Here is a 15430-nt window from a genome sequence, read left to right on the forward strand (position 1 = left end):
AACGAATCTACAACAAATAAATTTCAAGCTACATTATTGATGTTCATTTCGTAGAGTAATATTATTCGCAATCACAAGGTTAGGTGACTACAATGTGAGACGTACTTTTGAATTAAGGAAAGTGACAACACAAAATACCGATATTCTAAGTCAAGAAGAGTGAGACAAGTCGAAATAAAACAATACAATAACATCCATTTAGAGATAATTCATTCAAGAAAAGTGATACAACACCAAACACTGACCGTCTCCATCAGGAAAAGTGGCACAAATCGAAATAAAACGGTACAAATCAATAGATATAGTGATAATTGATTCAAGAAAAGTGACATAACACAAAACACTAACACTTTCAATCAAGAAAAGTGGCACAAATCGAAATACAACGGAACAAGAAAATAGATTTAGGGATAATCGATTCAAGAAAACTGACACTTTTATGCTTATGACAATATCAAAAATTATATTTCACTTACCTTACTGCACGAAAACTGTCACAACTCGAAATGTTACGCTTTTCTTGACCGACAACATGCACACCTTCCTGTAACAATACTGAAGTGACACTGTTCTTGCAGTGATGAACGTGAATTAGCTTGAGAGTAAAACTGGCACAACTGCCCCCTAGCGGATGGATTGGGACTTAGAGATGTGTCGTTTTTCGTGCACGTGAGGATACAAAATACGCATTCATTGCTGTTATAAGCTCAGAATTCGTATTTTTTGAGTTGGGACACTGTTCTCGCCGGAGTGCGATATATCAGTTCCAAGACTGTCCCGGAACTATCATTTCGGTCCTGGAAGTCAACATTAGGCATATATCAGTTCCAAGACTGTCCTGGAACTATACATCGGTCTTGGAACTCGCGGTTAGCTGGTAAAAAATGTCTTGGAACTCGACGTTAGTCATATATATATATATATATATATATATATATATATATATATATATATATATATATATATATATATATATATATTTAACAATCACTGTTTGCAACAGGTTTATATATATATATATATATATATATATATATATATATATATATATATATATATATATATATATATATATATATATATATATATATATACATATATATATATATATATATATATATATATATATATATATATATATATATATATATATATATATATATATATATATATATATATATATATATACATATATATATATATATATATATATATATAACAATAGTTATAAGTTAGATAAGGGGTGTGGGAAAATTGATAAGTGTTATAATGTCACTCTTCTTTATTTCATTTAGTCGACGTTTCGATCCCGATGGGGACCTTCTTCAGGACTCTACAATAGCAATAAAAAACAGTCAAAATAAGGCAATCACAAAACATGTAAAAATAGTACATACCGAAATACAGAGTTGTAAAGATCTTATTTGAACACAAATCAATAGCTCTCAAGAATACTGTATTTCGGTATGTACTATTTTTACATGTTTTGTGATTGCCTTATTTTGACTGTTTTTTATTGCTATTGTAGAGTCCTGAAGAAGGTCCCCATCGGGATCGAAACGTCGACTAAATGAAATAAAGAAGAGTGACATTATAACACTTATCAATTTTCCCACACCCCTTATCTAACTTATAACTATTGTTGTATATTGGGAATTAAAATTGTTGATATATATATATATATATATGTATATATATATATATATATATATATATATATATATATATATATATATATCTACTCACACCACGAATGGGCTGGTTGAGATGCATCTAACTGGGAACACAGCCAAACTTGGACTTCACGAAGATCTAATAGAGAAGGCGCAAAAGGAGATGATCTTGTGGACCACGAGAATTGTGAGAAGTTTCCTCAGAAGCAATTGAGGCTTCTGAGGAAACTTCTCACAATTCTCGTGGTCCACAAGATCATCTCCTTTTGCGCCTTCTCTATTAGATCTTCGTGACTATGCAAGATGCAATACAGTGAGTGTTGCCTTGTTCTGAGAGGAACCGGCAACCTCTAAGCCTTACCCTGCAACGGTATAAATATATATTTATATATATATATATATAGTAACAATTGAAAAGCAGGTAAATAACATTGAACCGAATATATATACATATATATATATATGATATTGGTGTGCAAAATTATCAGACAAGGTATAGGAAGTTGACGAACATATTCGAATTATATTAGTATGGATTATTTCAAATTGATAAATCTACATGTCGTTAACGGTGAAATTAGAGATCAGACTATAATTATAAGTTTTAAAAATTTGTGGTTCTGAAAAGAACCGTTTGATATGCAACAACAATTCCTGCTTTATTTGGAACTGGTGTATTTTGTTACTGCTTTAGTTCCTTCGCTGACGGCGTGTTTTGCCAACTCACCGGGCAAGAGAAGGCGCACTGCTGTTTGAATTTCCCTGCTGGTTATTGTCGAACGTTTGTTGTAGTGAGCAAGTCTACTCGCCTCGGCGGCGATGCGTTCGAAAATATCATTAACGAAACTGTTCATGATGCTCATAGCCTTGCTTGAAATACCCGTATCCGGATGGACTTGTTTCAATACTTTATAAATGTAGATAGCGTAACTTTCCTTCCTCTTGCGTTTCTTCTTCTTGTCGCTTTTAGAAATGTTTTTTTGGGCCTTGCCAGCTTTCTTGGCAGCTTTTCCGCTAGTTTTAGGAGGCATCTTCAATCGATCAATCTGACGATAAGTGAAAACTAAAAAATTACCTTGGAACTTGGAACTTCGTTCTCTTTTGCAGTCAGGCTATTAGCCTTTTACTGCTCAGTCTCAATATGATTTACCTCTGGTGAGCTAATTTGGTCTGCTCTAGCAGGTGGCAGTATGCCACTTCAGAAGGTTTGTGTAATTAATTATTACACAATCTCTGTGCCAGTAAGGGTTTGGCTCTAATACACACTTCCTAGGGAAGTGCCATCTTCGGTCTTTTGTGTTTCCTAGGGGCTTTTTCATCATAGTCGCAAGCCTTCCTTATAAGAGGGTTTGCGTGATTTTTCATTTTGTTGAAGGTCTTCACGCTCAGATCTATTAAATGGTCGTCTAAGAATGGTATATGCAGGTCTTCATGTATCCGTACGTTGCTGACAAACCATGGTGCATTTACGGCCCGTCTCAGGATCGTACTCTGCACGACTTGAAGTCCCTGCAGATGCGTCTTTGCGGCGTATCCCCAAGCCGGGCATGCGTAAGACATGACCGGCCGAATGGTGGACTTATAGAGAAGAAGCTTGTTGGAAAGAGACATTTTGCTGCTTTTGCAAAGTAGCGGTTGCAACGCTGCCGCTGCTGTCTTTCCCTTCGTCACAGCCGATGTGACGTGTTGTTTCCAAGTAAGCTTCTTGTCAAGTATCACTCCCAGATACTTGGCCTCGTCTTTCCATTCGATCCTCCTACCGAACATTACGACATGTCCTATGGGATCTTTTTTCTTTCGACTGAAAAGAACGGCTTCGCTCTTCTCAGGGTTTACTTCGATTCTCCATCGAGCAAACCAGGATTGAAGTCTATAGATGGCTTCCTGTAGATACTTCGTTGCCATTTTGGGACACTATGAACTGGCAAGAATGGCGGTGTCGTCAGCGTACAGTGCCATGGAGGTTTTCACCGTTTTTGGCATGTCGGATACATATATTGTGAATAATATTGGAGACAGCAGAGATCCTTGCGGAACTCCGGCTGAAAGAGACCTCTCAGAAGACAATACTCCGTCAACTCTGGCTCTAAACTTGCGAGAATGCAGGTAAGAAGCTAGAAGTTGGACCATGGAGAGTGGAAATCCGGCCGCGAGCAGTTTGTATAGCAATCCTTTGTGCCATACTTTATCAAACGCTTTGGCCACATCCAAGAACACAGCTCCTGTGACTTGTTTGCGGTTATATCCATCCGTGATTTGTTCCACTACTCGGAGCACCTGTTGCACAGTGGAGTGTTGGCTTTGAAAACCAAACTGTTCCAACTGTATAATCTTCTTTTCTTCTGTTATTGTCTTCAGTCTTTTCAGAATGACCGCTTCCGTAATCTTCCCTATGCACGAGAGAAGACTGATAGGACGGTAGTTCTGCGGGAATTTAGCATCTTTGCCGGCCTTGTGGATTGAAACCACGTTGGCTTTCTTCCATTCCTTCGGAAAGTACCTTAGTCGTAGCGTAGCATTGACTATATTCGTCAATGCTACTAAGGCTTTTCGAGGGAGGTTTCGCAACGTCAAGTTAGTGATGCCGTCTGGTCCTGGTGCCGTTTTCACTTTACTCGACATAATAGTGTTCTGGATTTCCTGAACGGTTGCGAAACCAATAGCTTCCGTTGATTCCTTTTTCAGGTCTCTTCTCACTTTGCGGTTGACGTCCTCGATGTGGTCCAAATCCGCATAGTTGTAGGTACAACTGCATTGGCTTTCGAGGTTATCCGCGAAAGCTTCAGCCTTTTCTTCTGGACTATATACCATTCCTTGTAAACCGTGAATCGGTGGGGTTGGTTTTCTATCTGAGCGCAGTGCTTTGGCCATCCGCCAAACACTGTTGTCTTCTGTGGAAAGAGAGATTAATTTCTCTTCCCAACGATCATTCCGGACCTTTCTGAGAGCCTCCTTGACTCTAGCGTTGAGCTGATTGAACACTCGACGGTCCTCAGGGCTGAGTGTGTTCTGAGCTCTACGCCTCGCTCTATGCTTCTCCCTGATAAGCTCCTTGATGTCTTCTGGGATCGAGTTCTTCTGACTAGGCAAAGAAGAAATTCGTGTTGAACCGTCCAATGACGTTTTGATGATTTTCGTGAGGGACTCGACGGCTGAGTCCAGTTCCTTGGAGTCATATATGAGTCTAAGTGGACCCATATTCGTCGTCATTTGTTCCTTGAAAACCTGCCAGTCTGTCCATGACTTGGTTTTTGGCGGATCCACGTCGAATTCATCTCCAAGATGAACCAAAAAAGGATTATGATCGGAACTCAGCTCAGATATGGCTGTGATCCGATGAACTAATGGGATGTTCTTGAACATCGCGATGTCCAATACATCCGGGCGACCTATCGGTCCGTAATGAGTTGGCTCATTCGGTGCATTCATAACGATTTCTTGGTTATTGTCCGCAAAATCGTTCAGTGTTCTTCCACTAGCATTTGTGATTCTGCTATGCCATGCTGGATGCTTGGCGTTCAGATCGCCTGCCATCAGTGTCGGAGTTCTGGGATCGAAAACACGCCTCAAGTCCTCATTGAGTAGTTTTCGGCCCGGTCTATTATAAGCGGCAATCAATCTTATGTCACCGGAGTTGGTGTACACGGTTATTGCGTTGGCTTCCAGATGCTGAAGATCGGGTAGATCTATTTCCGAATGAGCAATAGACTTCTTGATCAAGATGGCTGTTCCACCTTTTCTCTCGTCATTCCGGTCCCTACGATAGGTCTGGTAGTTGCGGATTTTCAGAGAGAGGCATGGTTTGAGGTGGGTTTCACACACCAGTGCTACATCCACTTCATGCCTGTTCAAGAAGTCTTCGAACTCGTCCTTTTTATTTGTGATGCCGTCTGCATTCCAGACCGCTATCTCCAGAGATTTTGGCTTCCTTCTGTACTCCAGTGCTATTCCAGAAGTTTGATCATCTGGTTCATCATGACCTGGAATGTGGCCATGAGTTTTTCAATTTCTGCCTTTTTCGGAGAAATTTTCTTAGGCGATTTTTTCGCCGTCTTCTTCGTTTTGAACGCTGGATTCTTTTCCTTCGGGGTCTTCTTCTCGGGTTTCTGCTCTACTTTGGCAGGAACCGTCCTTTTTGGTGCCGAAATGGGTTTGGCCTGATCTTTCTGTGAGACGGCCGGCTTTGAAAAGGAAACCGTCGGATTTCCCTTTGAGGGATTGAGGGGGCATCCCTTGTAATTGGCCGGATGAGGGCCATTACATAGAGCGCATTTCGCCGGGCTCTTTTTATCCTTGGGGCACTTCGTCACCCCATTGTGGTCCTCTGCGCAGGCAACGCATTTCCTTGGTGCGTTGCATCTATTTGCCGCATGCCCGAATTTCTGGCACCTATGGCATTGGCCCAGACCGGGTTTTCTGCGTAATGTTTCCACCTTAACGCAGACATCAGCGGCAGTTTTTATGTCGTAAATACGACTTTCGTCTCGCGGCAAATGGACTAGAACCAGGGGGGTTGGCTTTCTTTCTTTGCCGCTTTTCATCCTAAAGGCTCCCGTTGGGTGGAAGCCTTGTTTCTTCAAGTCCTCTGCGACGGTTGTCATCTCAACCGTTTCAGGTATTCCCCTCAATACCACTTTTAGAACTTTCTCCTCAGGAAGGGAGAAAGAGTGATACGGGAGATCTTTCTGGTCGAAGATTTTGGTGATTCTCCGATAATCGTCGGCTCCAGCGGGTTGTATTCTGACCCCATCTTTAATATTCTGACTCCTCAGAATATTTATTCCGCACTCTTTCAGGAACCGTATTATCTGCGACCAATTTTCCTTGGTCCGCAGGATAATAGGCGGAACTCTCGTCTTTTTCTCATCCGCAGCAGCCGGTTTGGGTGATACCGGCGCCTCAGTCCTCCTTTTCTTTTTTCTACTGACGAGTTGGAATTCCTCGTCATCCTCGTCGTTTGAGACTTTTTCATCTGCTTTGTTGTTCCCCTGGATCTGATGGTCGACTTCCATCTCGGTTGTCGCCTCCTCATTTGTCGAAGTTGTTCCTGAGGGGGCGTGGCCTATGCTTGAACATTGCGTGAGCAATGTTTCAAGTTGCGTATTTCTACGGCTGAGGGCAGCTACTGTCTCTCTCAACTCCCGTATTTCAGCCATAAAACCCAGAATATCCTCATTTGTGATTGGTCTGGTCACCTTATTCTCCATTTTTTATTTATTTATATATTTTTTTTTTCACTGATAACTAGTACTGAAAAGTACTTAAAAACTTCTTGAGCCGTAACGGAACACAACATTCACTTAACGACTCAATTACTACGTGTTTCACCACGTGTTCACTCTCTCACTTTTTGCTATCACGTGTTTCACCACGTGTTCACTCACTCACTCTTTGCGCACCTCGCTGCGCAAACTTCACTCTCTAATTCCATTCCTTCTAAAAAAATTACCTTCTCAGTGTAAACTTTTTATTTGAGATCGTACCACCTAAATTGACTCCACCTATTTAAGTTCGGGTATATACCCGAACCTACAAACTTCAAAAGAAAATAGAAGTTGGTCCCGGGTCATCTCCGACAAAACCATTTAGGAACCATAGCACTGCCTTTCACAACACTGCTGACGCATCACCTGAATAATCAACTGATGGACATTTCATCAAACCCGAAGAATTAAAGCTTAGCACAGAGTTCGATGGACTCTAGCAATGGCGAGTGTCTGCAAAAACTACCGCCATCTCATCGTCTATGGTATTCCAAACATGTCGCAAGCTAGATTGTTGTACATTAACCCTTACTGGTGATGGGATGTTATTTACAACTTGTATGCTCATTATCCTCTTCAAAATGTTATGAAACAGTCGGTGGAATGCTGATTAGAGAAGAGCGATATTTCACGAACTGTGATTTAATCACTGAGATCAGAATGTCACAGGTAGTCACGGTTCCGAAAAACGAATACAGAGCGTGACGGGATAACAGTTTGAACATTTCACAGATCTTTTCAGGGCATATCATCGTCCGTTGCAATCGTAAATTATGAAGGCAGCCTGATGTTTTTATTGCTTCGGAACCTTTTTCGACTAACATAATTGCATATTTTTATGACAATCCCAGCATCGTATGCAACTTCGCATGCTGTAGGAAGTATTTTTGTAGAACTAGTTAAACAATAAATACTTGCTGCAAACTAATAACTACTGCATTACTGCATAATTGGTGGTGGCAATAAAATTCTAATTTTATGCTTATCTTTGATAAACAACCCCAAAGAAATTCTTTCTATATTGAAGTTGTCGACCGAAGCAATAAATGGTACTCTGTATTATAAAAAATAAACGAAAACACGTCAGCGACATAATAATAATAGGCGAAAGAATAATAACAGGCGAAAGACCAGCAATCTTTGGGCTTTCTTTACAAAAGTTGATGTAAATTATGCTACTTGTAATTTATGCAAGTTGAAATTATCTTTCAAAATCACCTCTTCAAATTTGAGGAAACATTTGAAAAATCGATATCCTTCTGTTACGTTCCTAACTAAATCTGAAATAAGGAAAAGAGTTGAATATGTAAGAAAAATGGATGTTTTCATAACAATTTTGCTTTGAATGAGTGACCAATTCGAGTTGCAAAGATAAACGAACTAAGGTTTGGGTGATTCATATAAATATTATTAACAAGCAACCTAAACAGTGATCACGTCACGCTTTAATTTCACTGATATCATAAAGTAACGTTCACGTTTCACAACGTGATCTAGAAATCACGGTATCGCTTCTCTCTAATGCTGGTCATCAGAATCTTTTGCAGTTGAATGATCGAATTGGAAATAAGACGGCATAATTTGCTTCCAGCTTAAAATAAGCTATTGCGCCAAGATATAGAGGATATCAAAAGACTGATGGAAAATCCATAATCAAAATTGAAATTCGTAACGCATTTTGTTGGAAGAAATTAAGTAAGGTTATATTGCACTATTGATATCGGATCTTTAATTTGGGATACCTTATAAGAAATCAATCAATTGTATAAATGTAAAAAAAAAAGTTGTGGTTCTGAAAAGAACCGATTTTAAACTTTGTGAAAAAGATGCTTAAGCACGTTCGCCACGGATACGTCGAGCAAGTTGAATGTCCTTCGGCATAATGGTTACTCTCTTGGCGTGAATGGCACATAAATTTGTATCTTCGAATAGACCGACCAGATAAGCTTCGCTAGCTTCTTGAAGGGCCATCACGGCGGAGCTCTGGAAACGGAGATCGGTCTTGAAGTCTTGGGCAATTTCGCGCACTAACCTTTGGAAAGGAAGTTTGCGAATCAACAGCTCGGTACTTTTCTGATAACGACGGATCTCACGAAGAGCTACGGTACCTGGACGGTAACGATGAGGTTTTTTTACGCCACCAGTAGCGGGTGCACTTTTACGTGCCGCTTTTGTGGCAAGTTGCTTACGCGGTGCCTTTCCGCCAGTGGATTTTCTTGCGGTTTGCTTCGTACGGGCCATCTCGAGTATGGGTATAAACTAGTTGAGGGAAATCTTAGATTCATCTATTTATAGCGGAATAGGTAGGCGGTTCCTCTGCACATTCTCGCAATATCATTGGTTGGTCGTGTAGATCTAGTGGTGGGGAAAACTGTGATGGTATAAAAGCCGTATTTTCCGCTGAAACCTTTAGTTAATTCTTGTTATTGTAGTCCTTAACTGAAAAATGTCTGGCAGAGGCAAAGGTGGTAAGGGTTTGGGAAAAGGTGGCGCTAAGCGTCACAGGAAAGTTCTACGAGACAATATCCAAGGAATCACGAAGCCCGCTATCAGAAGATTGGCCCGCCGCGGTGGGGTGAAACGTATCTCTGGTTTGATTTACGAAGAAACTAGAGGTGTACTTAAGGTATTCCTAGAAAACGTTATTAGAGACGCTGTAACTTACACCGAACACGCAAAAAGGAAGACTGTAACAGCAATGGACGTCGTATATGCTTTGAAACGCCAAGGTCGTACGTTGTACGGTTTCGGAGGTTAAATTTCACCATCGAAATATTGCTATCGGTCCTTTTCAGGACCACAAAGTTAACGTTTTCTCGTTTTTTCCATTACGCAAATATCATACAATCCGAAAGCAAACAAAATTCCCACAAAGCCTAAGCCTGTCCGTGAGATGGGCAACCAAATTACTATGACGAGATAATTCTTTTGGAATTCAGCGTTAAGGGTAAACAGCTAACATTTTCATTCTCCTAACTAAATATTATTTATTAATTTTTTTTTTACTTGGAATTGCTGTGACCATACGATCGCAAAATGTAAAAATATTCCGAGGACAAACAAGTGTTATCTATTCAAGTTTATAAGCATTTGGTTAGTAGTGCACTAGGAGTAACATTTCTCATCCAAATTTTATTGCCACCTTATTTTATCAATTTGAACAAATTAAGAAATGGGCTTATATAAATTATTCCATAAAATATTTTCACAGAATCGATGACGGTAGGCGGCGATAAGATATATAATTATTTCTTCTGCGCGTTACGTTCATCAACTTTACATCGACAACAGAATGGTAGAGAGTCGAAACAATTTCGTACCTCGGCATGGGATCATTCGAGGGAAATCCGCTGTAGGATTGAAAAGGCAAGAGCAGCTTCCATTAAAATGAAAAAACTTTTCACGATTCACGACCTGAACAAGAAGACCAAAATACGACTTCTGAAGTGCTATGTCTTTCCTGTGCTTCTGTATGGGTGGAGTCATGGACGCTTACTGAAGCTTCGTGTAAGAGGCTTGAAGTATTCGAGATGTGGCTCTACAGAAGAATACTCCGAATCAATTGCACAGAGCACATGACCAATGAGAGGGTTCTAATATTAGTCAACAAGAAAACTGAAATTGTTGACACCGTGAAGAGGAGGAAACTGGAGTACTTGGGCCACATCATGCGGAATGAACAAAGATACAGCCTTCTCCAGCTTATACAGCAGGGCATGGTTGGGGGAAGGAGAGGTCCCGGCAGGAGGAGAATTTCGTGGCTCAGAAATTTGAGGGTCTGGTTCTGGGAAACAACAATTGGACTGTTTCGTGCAACAGTGAATAAGGTCACAATAGCCAGAATGGTCTCCAATATCCGATAACGGATTGGCACTATCAAGAAGAAGAAGTTCCGTTCATCCCACCCGTTTGAGTTGATAATTCTCGCTAAGTTAATCCCCTCCGCGTATAACGAGATCACACATTTTCTAATCGAGAAGCCAATTTTCTCATTCCTATCCCGTATTGCACAATATTTCACACACGGTACAATCCATATTATATTTACAAAGAAAAAACATATATATCAACCGTTGAACTTATCTCTCATAAGGGTGTCAAATATGAACCGATGGGTTCATATATATATATATATATATATATATAGAATGTTTATTTTTTCTCTTTATTGTAACTGATAATTTTTGTTGATATCTTGTAGAAGCCCTGAGGATGGATTGAATAAAATCCGAAAGCTCGGCAAAGAAAACAGAGTATTTTTTTGGTGTTCACACCGATTCCCTGAGAAATCATTCTGTATAAATCACGACCATTATTGCGTCTAAGTTATATATATATATATATATATATATATATATATATATATATATATATATATATATATATATATATATATATATATATAACTAATCGGTCCTTCTCAGGACCTTCAAAAATTATCGATCAAATTTGAAATATTCATCTTGTTCTCCAATTTTTCTGATTCCCCATTTCTCTGTCCACCTTGAAACCGAAAGTCCTTACCGTATTGATTATTGTCCTTCAATTTATTTTAGAATGAGACTACAAAAATTTTTTTTACAAATTTTGCCTTGAAAATGTTCTTCATTTCATTTCAGGGATCTTAGGGCTTGATGTGCTCTGAGGTAGATGAAAGACTCTGGCATTCTTGTATCGTCAGGTTCTGCGTGCCGACCAGATCTGTCCCCTATTGATTGTACTTGACTTCTCTCTTCGCCTGAACCACGGCACATTCATCTTTCCCCGGCTTCATTCCGATAGCCTCAAAGAACGCTACCACATTTCCCAATTGCTCGTCGTTAGCGGAGTAGAGCTTGAGGTCGTCGATGTATCTAACTGGCTTCTCAGTAGGTTTAGCGCCAAACAAAACCAGAAGAGACTCTGCGTGTCCCCCTGAAAAATATCTATCCTGATTTTGATTTCGACAGTTTTAACATAGATCTTGTTCTTATCCAAAAACATGTGGACAAGAGGTGGCGGGTCAGGTTTTTTTACCTTTAAAACAAAGTCAGTACTTGCAATCAATCATTACCGAATAGGTACATATAGGTACTTCAAATAAATATATAATTCAAGCGGAATATCGAAAAAATGCCAATATTCACGTAACAATAAATCGGACAAATGCAGGTACGGAATGAATAATATAAGGCTGCTAATTTCACACATACTTTCTGAAGGACTAATTGATACGTAAGTATCTATCACTTTGCAATCACAAATAAACGTTTCAGAAACTATAATTAATCATTTCAAAGAGCGATTAATATTTGTTATTCATATTTAATACCTATATATGTGTGCTCGTTAAATCGCTCTTTGAAATGATCAATTATAGTTTCTGAAAGGTTCTGTGTTTGCAAAATGAAAGGTACCTACGTGTTCATTAGTCCTTTAGGATGTCTGTGTAAAATTAGAAGGTTTTTTCTTATTCCTGCATTTCAAACAGCTGAAAATAGAAAACATGAAATTCGAGCGATTCTTGGGTGTTATTGGTGGTAATAACCTATTGATGGCGGAGCTTATCAGAGAGAAGCACTCTAGCTCAACGATAGAGTCAAGGAGGCTCTCAGAAAGGTCCGGAATGATAGTTGGGAAGAGAAACTACTTTCTCTTTCCACAGAAGACAACAGTGTTTGGCGGATGGCCAAAGCATTGCACTCAGATAGGAAACCAACCCCGCCGATTCACGGTTTACGAGGAATGGTGTACAGTCCAGAAGAAAAGTCTGAAGCTTTCGCAGATAACCTCCAACGCCAATGCAGCTGTAGTTACAACTATGCGGAATTGGACCACATTGAGGACGTCAACCGCAAAGTGAAAAATGAATCAACGGAAGCTATTGGTTTCGAACCGTTCAGGAAATCCAGAACACTATTATGTCGAGTAAAGTGAGAACGGCACCAGGACCGGACGGCATTACTAACTTGACGTTGCGGAACCTCCCTCGAAAAGCTTTAGTAGCACTGACGAATATAGTCAATGCTAAAGATTCAACACAATAACGAAAGAAAAGAATATCATACAGTAGGAACAGTTCGGTTTTTAAAGCCAACATTCCACTGTGCAACAAGTGCTCCGAGTAGTGGAACCAATCACGGATGGATATAACCGGAAACAAGTCACAGGAGCTGTGTTTTTGGATGTAGCCAAATCGTTTGATAAAGTACGGCCCAAAGGACTGCTATACAAACTGCTTACGGCAGGTTTCCCACTCTCCATGGTCCAACTTTTAGCTTCTTACCTGTATTCTCGCAAGTTTAGAGCCAGATTTGACGGAGTATTGTCTTCAGAGAGGTCTCTTTCAGCCGGAGTTCCGCAAGGATCTCTGCTGTCTCCAATATTTTTCACAATATATGTATCCGAAATGCCAAAAACGGTGAAAAACTCCATGGCACTTTACGCTGACGATACCGCCTTTCTTGCCAGTTCTTGGTGTCCCAAAATGGCAACGAAGTACCTACAAGAAACCCTGAGAAGATCGAAGCAGTTTTTTTTAGCCGAAAGAAAATAGATCCCACCGGACTCGTCGTAATGTTCGGTAGGAGGATTGTAATGGAAAAACGAGGCCAAGTATCTGGGAGTGATACTTGACAAAAAGCTCACTTGGAACCAACACGTCACATCAGCTGTGACGAAGGGGAAAGACAACAGCGGCAGCGTTGCAACCGCTACTTTGCAAAAGCACAAAAATGTTTCTTTCCAACAAGCTTCTTCTTTATAAGTCCACCATCCGGCCGGTCATGTGTTACGCATGTTCGGCTTGGGGATACGCCGCAAAGACGCACCTGCAGAGACTTCAAGTCGTGCAGAATACGATCCTAAGACCAGCCGTAAATGCAGCTTGGTTTGTCAGCAAGGTACGGATAGGTACATGAAGACCTGAAAATACCATTCCTGGGCGACCATCTAAAAGATCTGAGCGTGAAGACCTTCATTGAAATGGAAAATCATGCAAACCCTTTTATAAGGAAGGCTTGCGACTACGATGAAAAAGCTCCTAGGAAACACAAACGACCGAAGATGGCACTTCTCTAGGAAGTGTGTATTAGAGCCAAACCCTTACTGGCACAGAGATTGTGTAATGATTACACAAACTTTGCCACCTGCTAGAGCAGATCAAAATAGCTCACCAGAGGTGAATTATATTGAGATGGAGCAGTAAAAGGCTAATTTATAGCCTGACTGCAAAAGAGAAAGAAGTTGTTAGCTCTTCACTGTATTTAATAAGTAGAGCGAGTATGGACTGTATTTTTATTGTAGATGTTGCGATGGCAAAAACAATTCACAGATTTTCCGCTAATGAGAAACTGAATATAAAAGCTCCTTTTCTTTCGTAGGCCTGGAGGGATCCCTCAATGATGGCACACCAGTGGTCATGCACTTGATATTCTTGAACCTTATAACTAATTACTGTCTCTATCAGTTACTAACACTTGAATTAATTTGCCACACACAGCGAAGTTAATAAACTTATCGAAATTAGCGATAATGCGAATACTATTGTTTATAGCGACGAAATATGCGGAGAACAAGAAAGTATATCACTCTCATTAACAGTTCCAATTAATTATAATGTTTTTGCTGTTATAAAAAACCGCTCGTTCCATATTGGCTCATATTGCCAATATTTTCAAATCATTTTATGAGTCAGCAACCCACAATACAGAAAAGTGCAATTGTGTGCTGCCGACACAACATTCATACTACATTCATACTACCTTTTTTTCTCAAAAATAAAGGGGGAATTCATTTGTTTCAAATATGATTCACAATGCATTGGGGAGAAGACACAGTAATAACACTAAGAAGTTTTAACACATGATTTATTACAATTTCGATAAGTATGACAGCTTCATGATTTTTCTTTTTGGGTTGAAGGAATCAATAAGGTCAATTGGCTTGAAAAACATTTATGTATGATAATCAAAAAAACAGTTCCTCTGTCCGAAATGATCAATGAGCCTCTCCTCCAACGGAATCGTTCTTCTAATTCTTTCTTTCTACTGATTACTGGTTTTGGAGTTATCTACTAAAAATCTACCATCATCGTTCAGAAATCTATCAAAAATCTACTGACATACTTTTTAGAAAAAATTCCACAGTTGGCACTGCATTACAATTTCACATTATTCAGATTACACTTCATTCTAGTGTCTCTTATGGTTAAATTTTACTTCATGAATAGGATAGATATTAGAGATGCGTATAGATTCGAACATAAAACAAGAAAATTTTTAGGAAATCGTTAAAGAATGGATCGAATTTTTTAGACGAGATATATTCTACGCCTATGGACTCAAAACGCGAACTTACCTATGATAGGTTAGGTTTTCATTTCCGGATGTTTTACACACTATACATGTTTTTCGAGGTTTTACCATGATTAAAATTAACAATATGTAACTTTAAATTCACAAACTTGTATAAAATAACGACGATTACAAACGTGAAATTAAAATGAACAGTTAA

The 15430-nt window shown here is 39.5% G+C and overlaps 3 protein-coding genes across 3 annotated transcripts; 1 reads left to right on the top strand and 2 right to left on the bottom strand.

Annotated features, from left to right (window-relative positions):
* Nucleotides 1-2284: 2284 nt before the first annotated feature.
* On the bottom strand, nucleotides 2285-2737 carry LOC123682121 (histone H2B-like). The gene has a single exon (XM_045620531.1). The coding sequence runs from the start codon at nucleotides 2702-2704 to the stop codon at nucleotides 2333-2335; it is 372 nt and encodes a 123-aa protein (XP_045476487.1). The 5' UTR covers nucleotides 2705-2737; the 3' UTR covers nucleotides 2285-2332.
* Nucleotides 2738-8406: 5669 nt separating this feature from the next.
* On the bottom strand, nucleotides 8407-9184 carry LOC123681775 (histone H3). The gene has a single exon (XM_045620065.1). The coding sequence runs from the start codon at nucleotides 9176-9178 to the stop codon at nucleotides 8768-8770; it is 411 nt and encodes a 136-aa protein (XP_045476021.1). The 5' UTR covers nucleotides 9179-9184; the 3' UTR covers nucleotides 8407-8767.
* Nucleotides 9185-9377: 193 nt separating this feature from the next.
* Nucleotides 9378-9741, top strand: LOC123681780 (histone H4). Its single transcript, XM_045620069.1, has one exon. The coding sequence runs from the start codon at nucleotides 9384-9386 to the stop codon at nucleotides 9693-9695; it is 312 nt and encodes a 103-aa protein (XP_045476025.1). The 5' UTR covers nucleotides 9378-9383; the 3' UTR covers nucleotides 9696-9741.
* The last annotated feature ends 5689 nt before the right edge of the window (nucleotides 9742-15430 follow it).

This window comes from Harmonia axyridis, chromosome 6 (assembly GCF_914767665.1).
Source record: "Harmonia axyridis chromosome 6, icHarAxyr1.1, whole genome shotgun sequence".
Taxonomy (NCBI): Eukaryota; Metazoa; Arthropoda; class Insecta; order Coleoptera; family Coccinellidae; genus Harmonia; species Harmonia axyridis.